The 6,487-nt window shown below is 43.9% G+C and overlaps 1 protein-coding gene across 1 annotated transcript in view; it reads left to right on the top strand.

Moving 5' to 3' along the window:
- The first annotated feature begins 4,509 nt into the window (after positions 1-4,509).
- Positions 4,510-6,487, top strand: part of SLC1A4 (solute carrier family 1 member 4) — an 18,407-nt gene continuing 16,429 nt past the window's right edge. The window contains exons 1-2 of the mRNA XM_009290869.2: positions 4,510-4,549; positions 6,013-6,075. Coding sequence (XP_009289144.1) covers positions 6,031-6,075 — 45 coding nt within the window. The 5' untranslated portion in view covers positions 4,510-4,549; positions 6,013-6,030. The remainder of the gene's footprint in view (positions 4,550-6,012; positions 6,076-6,487) is intronic.

Below are 6,487 nucleotides of genomic sequence, written 5' to 3'. Positions count from 1 at the left end.
GAAAAATTGTTGTGTGATACTGAATGAAAATCTTGGGACAGAAGGAAAAGTAAAGGTACTGGAGCAATCCAAACTAGGCTCTGGCAGGTTGCCACAGATGGCAATAAAGTTGTTGTCAGTGAACTCCTACCATTGAAAACATGTCACTGAAAAAAAAAAAAAAACCAACCAGGAGATAACGCAACACGAATATTTTTTCTAGGCTTCCTCACAAAAATACGTTTTCCAACAGCAAGGTTTTTGGCCTCAGGAGTGGAACCTTTTTGAAAGAAGCAATGCAAGAGGAATGCGTAGTATTTTAGGGTTTTGTTCTGCTTGCCTGGATTTCCCTTCATGCTTTTGCTGCCAGAGCAAAGTTGTTTGCAGAGCTCTAGCAAAAGAATAATTTAGAAACAGTTATTAATAATAATCCCTTACAAATGCCATGAAGTTCCTGTGCCATCCTTATCCCGCTGGTGGAAAGATACAGGGTAAGGAAGAGAGGAATTTGCCCGTAATATCAAAATTGAGAAGGATGGGAGCTACAGCCCCTTTTTGCTCCCTTTGCAGCTCCAGGTTTCTTTAGTCACCTGGGATTCCCAGCAGCAGATGCTGCAGCTAAACTAAGATTTCTATTACAGCAAAAATACAGTGAGACCTTCCTGCTGAATTTAGTTAGAGGAGTAATGGTCCCTTTCTGCCTGGTGGGAGCAGCTCTTCCCTGGGAAAAAGGAAAAAGCTGCATTTATCTGGCTGTGCATGGGGAGATGGTGTGATGAGTACAGTATTCAAACAGAAAGTACTCAGACCCTGAAACTCCCTCCCTTGGTGCTGCTGCTTTCTGGCTCCTATTTTAAGAGGATCCGGGACGGGTGCTTTCTCACATTGTGTGTTGTGCAGGTACGTGGAAGTTTCCTGGCTCAGCCCAGCTGCCGCTCCAGCCCCAGGACACAGCTGTCACTCTTGACAGCTGTCCGACAGATTTCTGATAATTTTTTGCGGGGGTTGTCTGCACAACTTGTAACAGGCAGAGAGGGACTTTCCTGCCTGGCACTTGGCGAGGGGAGTAAAGTCTTTCTGTACCGCCTACTTCATCTTTATGCCACAAAGGCAGTTGGGTCCGTGCATGGGTAATCCACCCCTCTCCGTGGAGCGAAGTCCCAGCAGCAGTGGAGCACCTGGGGTGCATGCAGCATGTCTGTCCCCCTGCCGTAATGTCATGCATCGCTGGTTCGTCTCATTCTTGCCACATACAGCAAGTTTTGTCTTTCTGCATCACGGGGCCAAGGCTGCCTGATCCCAGACCCCTGTGCTGGGCTCCTTATCGCCCAGACTCAGGGTTTCCTCAGCGGTGTGCTCTTGCAATAGCCCACATCTGCTTCGAAAAGGCAACCATGTTCTCTAGCATGGGGCATAGCAGTGGCAGGGATGGGGCCATTAGAAACAGCAGCAATAGTCAGCAATCCGGTGATATAACTGTGGTGATTTCTTTAAACTCCACGGTCATATCTGGTACGGGCTTTCAAAGCAAAAAAACCTTCTCAAGATTTGGTCTGTGTGGACAAACCAACTGGCAGACACCCACATTTAATTTGCATGCCCAATTACCCAGCTCATCAGCTTTTCTGTTCACTGATGATCCCCATCCCCAGACAGGAGGGATGTTTGCGCTTCCCTGTGTGACTCCTCCGCTTGGGCTTGGGGACACAGCGAATGCTGGCTCGCAGGGAGAGAGCTGGGTTTGGATTTCTGTGGTGGGTGAACCTTGCCTCGCCACGCATGATGAGCAAAGCCTGCAGGCACAAGCACATGATGAGCCCAGGCAGGTCACCAGCCAGCTTTTGGCTCTCCCTGGAGCACATGGCTTTAGGCACTGGTGTGGTGTTCTTGCACAAATCCACCTGTAATTAAAGCTTAATTTAATTTGCATGCTGACTGATCTTATGTGAGCGATGAGTGTAGTCTGTGCAGAACTCATGCCTCTAAGATAAGCCTTTTATTTCTTGATTGCTTTTTATGACCCAACATGTTTTGTTCTTAAACTTCAGGATTTGAAACAAAGAGGGGCAAAACACTTTTTTACATGTTGTTGTGACTTTGCAGCCAGGTGTACTTCAAAGTTGGATTGAACAAAACACACAGCTCCTTCTGAGCTGCTGAACTGAGATCCAAATTTTGTACTTGGTAGATTGTCAAAAATGCTCTTTGCTGTCCTCAGAGTCAAGTCCTGCGACCGGTGCTCCAGGGATAAAGAAGAATGACTGCTATATGCTTGTATTTGAATAGCTTTAGTGCTATTCATACTTGAAGCAAGAACTTGCCCCTTGCCTTGCTGTAGCAAGGCTGCTGGCATCACTGAAGTATGTGCTTTAAGTATATGCTTGGAGTTAAGTTAGTGTTTAATTACTGAGGCCCGTGCCTGACATACTGTGTAAATTATGGAGGGTTTGGTTTCTCGGCCACATTTAAACATTGGAGAACCATATTGTTTAGGCTTTAGAATTGCTTCCTTTGGTTTTGTTTCGTCAGGATGGAAAAGCTGATTTAAAAAAAAAAAAAGTAATTTGATTTCTGGTTGGTTTTCAGTCTTTTTTCATCTCTTTGCTTCTTCAAAATCCAGTCAATTCTTTTTTTAAAAAAGTAATCATCCTGCTATGAAAAGTTGAAATGAAATATCCTTATTTTCCCAACAGCATATTTTCTTTTTTTAGTTAAAACTGTGCACTGAGCTGGGCCCATTTGTATATGTGATGTTTTACTCCTGATAAAAGTAAGTTTGCTTTTACTTTACATGAGGTTTTTATCCACCAGAGAGTTCCAGCTGTGCAAGAATTGAGGCATGTTAGCTGTCCCATTGATCTTATTCGACTAATTCTTAAGCATCTTTGCATAGTTAGAGCTCTCTCTCCTACTTTCAGACAGGCAGCTGTATTGTCAAATTTTAAGGAGAAAAAGTTGCTGTTTCTTTCATGCTCAGTGGAACGTAGACTCCAGAAGCCAAATTATTCTTACAGCAATTTGGCTTTTGCGGCTGCCTCCTAATACACTTGTAGTGCAACAGAGAGAGAGGCTGAGGTAGTTCACAGCAGCCACTTGTTTGATGAAGGTCCATGTACTTTACATTGCTGTCAAGGCTGTGGGAAAACCCTCACTGTGTGGCAGGATAATGGAGCTACACGATGGAAAAGACCAAAGTCCTTATCTGTGCCATATCTTAATCTCCCTCTTGCTTTCAAAGATTTGACTCTGCTGCTCCATTTCTTGCTGTGGTTTGAATTTGCACTTTCCATGTCATTCATGGAATGATCACAGCTGAAAGCCTGGTTTAAAATCGTGTTTGCCAGGGTAACTACGGCAAAAACTGGGGGGAGGTTAGCAGGGCACAGCCTGGAGGTAGCTGCAGCGTCCTCGGAGCAGCGCAAGGAGCAGAGGATGGGGAGCAGCTACCCAAATGTTTTTTGCCACAGTTAACTGGCTCTGGGTAAGGTCTTTTGTTTCCTTACAGTAAGAGTTGCCATGCCTCCTTGATGCATTCAGCTGGCAGTGTTTTCAGCTCATACCCCTAGCCTTCCTGCCCTCGCCAGCTAGGGTCCTGTTGTGACCCCAGAGATCAGCTTTTATTCCTATTTTGCTTTCTGACACAGCAAAAAAAGCTGCCATTTGGCTAGGGGAACACATGCTCTTTGCCCACCATAAGGGGAGAAAGGAAGTGTAGCACTAAAAACAACTATAAAATACAACAAGAAGCAACTTTTTCCTTACATGGTCCAGTTAACCATTTTTGCTGTCCTTGTTGCTTCATAGATTCACATATACACTGGATGCCCAGTAGAAGTGTACGTCACCTTGCATGCTGTCCTCTCTGCACAAACCTGATGCTCGATTTGCATTTCTGTATGAAGGCACTACCGAATTCAGATGTTGCAACTTTCCATATGAGTTGCCCCTACTTTCATCTGTGCTGTTTAACCATTTAAGCCCTTGCAGACAACTCTGGCTCGTGACATTGTTCTGCTTTACCTCGGTGTTCAGGGAAGCTGACCTTGTTGTGTTGAAGGGCTAAGCCGTTCTCTTAAGTGGATTTTGCTGATTGGATTGTCCTTCATGTTGATGCTGTGAGCAAAATGTAATCACATGAGTCCTGTTAAAAACTCCTGCCTGACCCTGGAGGCCATAAGCTGTTGCTGCAGCTGGTGTGGCTAAGCCAGTTTCTGTAGCCACTGGCTGACGGGTGTGTGTAACTAGCATCGTGTCTGACTGCCTTTGGTGTCCCTACCCAAATGGTTAGGTGTGGCAGACAAGCAGGGACCTTTTTATGTGAGCAAAAGAAGATGGCATTCACACCTCTGGAGACGTAGCAAGACATCTGCTCTGTGCTGCCAGAGTATCTTCTGTAGTACGCACCTCACTAATGCCAATGTGCTTGCCTTTGCGGAAGGAATTCAGTTTCTGAGAGTAAAATACCTTGGTGCGTTCATTTTAGAAGTTCTACAAGTAATATTTAATTTTCTTGTTTGTATTTTACAGAAACCTGTTTCCTGCAAATCTTGTTGCTGCAGCTTTCCGAACGGTAAGATATGTGTGGACTTTGGACATGAGCTACAGTACACAGACAGACAAAGCAACTGCTCTTTTTTGAAAAAGGACTAGAAAGATGGTGTAGAAAATACCAAAAGTTGATTTACTTATAGTAGGTGGGATTTTTAGAAGCACCTGATGTAATCAGACATACAACTTCCATGGCAAACGGTTTGATATTGAAAAATACTCCTCAGACAAAAGCATATTCATAGCCCATGTTTTGTACCTCCACCAAAAATGTTTTTTAAACTTTTATACTTTGGGTGCTGTGTTGGGCAGCAATGGCAATTCTGCTTTGTGCCAGGCTGCTTATCACTTTGCAGGAGCTAGCTGGGAAACCCTTGGGTATGTAGTTTGGAGCTGGGCTCAGAACAGACAAGGCTAAAGACTTTTAGGCTCCCATGTGTGTAAGCATTACGTGTTGCCTGATGCTTTTATTCAGTATTTTTCCATTGTATCCCTTGCTGGATTAGTTGCTCAGCCTGGCTTCTCTTCCGACAGAGGACTAAGTGTGGTAGGATGATGACTGGCACCAGAACATAGTGTGGTTTAAACTGATGGACAGGAGCTCTAGGGCTCCAAGAAGACTTTGATTTGGTTCTTGTTGCTAATTTTAGATGTCAGGATAGACACCGTTGAGAATATTGCTATGGGGCAGAGTGATTCTTTATGATACAGGAGCAGAATAATAGTTTTTGCCTTCATGGTGTTCTGTGGGTTTGCTTTTGTATCAAAACCAAGGTGAAACTCTTAAAATGAAGTTCCATTTTGAGTGTATATATAATACAGTACAAGTCAATATGCCATAAATAAGAACAGGAGCAGTACAAAAATATCATTAAGAAAAGGATATTCTGTGATACCTCGAGTGTCAGGGTTCTGTATGTTCAGGGATGAAATAAAGAAGTCCTCCTGTCCTCTCTGCTGCTGTTGTCACAGGTAATTGGCAAGTACATAAGCTTTTCTTTCCCCTATTTTATATCTAAAGAAAACAAGCCCAAAGAAGTGCCCTGCTTTTGCGAGGTGTCTAGCTTATTTATCAAAGTAAACTGTTGCCCTAGATTTTGGGTATTTTACTGACAATTTTAGTGCCTGCCTCACCGTTTCTAACAGTGAAACAGTGCAAGCGCCACTTGCCTTCTGCAGGAGCCAGTGCAACAGCGTTGTGTGTGAGCAATAGCAGGGTGGAGGAAAGGGGAATTCCTTGGCTGCTGCCCAAACTTGGGAGCTTGGGGGGTCACAGAGCACTTCTCTGTTGCCACACGGGGAAGGAGCTGCATATGCTGTCGCTCCCTTTTCTTGCATAGGACAGGCTCGTTAGCCTCCACAGTATGGTCTCCAGAAAAAGTCTTCCTAACAGTAATCTCCTTGTGAAACGCTAGATGATATGGTCATATTGATGATCTGATCAGCAAACATTGTGGTTTTGTTTGCGTTTTTTCTTACCTGCAGTATGCGACAGAATATAAGATGCTGCTCAGAAACACTACCTCTGGAAATGTCACGTGGGAAAAGGTAAGGTCACTTCTTAGGTTTTTATACAAACCCTTGTCAACTGTAATATTTGACTACTCTGCAGTCTTTAATCCTTTCCAGCAGTCATTGGAAAGAAACAAGTACTTTTCTTTGCCTGGAACTGAGACACACACAAGCCAGATGAGTTACCCACAGCCACACAAGAAAGCTATGATGGATAGGAGAGTTGGGCTCAACTGATCTGACTCTTGAGACCTCATTTTTAGGCCATGCTTTCTTAGACCTAGTCTCACTTGATCTAAATTTTGATTAGTCACTCTGCCTAATGTTTCCAAATAACTTTCTGTAGACTTGGAATTAAATAGCAATCAGGCTGGCTGAATATGTCCCTTAAATCTTACTCTTCATTAACAGTTTGGAGAGAATGAGCTTTTTTCCACTACCCAAGGCT

Source organism: Aptenodytes forsteri, unplaced genomic scaffold, assembly GCF_000699145.1.
Source record: "Aptenodytes forsteri isolate BGI_AS27 unplaced genomic scaffold, ASM69914v1 Scaffold346, whole genome shotgun sequence".
Lineage (NCBI taxonomy): Eukaryota > Metazoa > Chordata > Aves > Sphenisciformes > Spheniscidae > Aptenodytes > Aptenodytes forsteri.
Note: the sequence above shows the minus strand (reverse complement) of the source record. Positions and strands in the feature narration are given on the sequence as shown.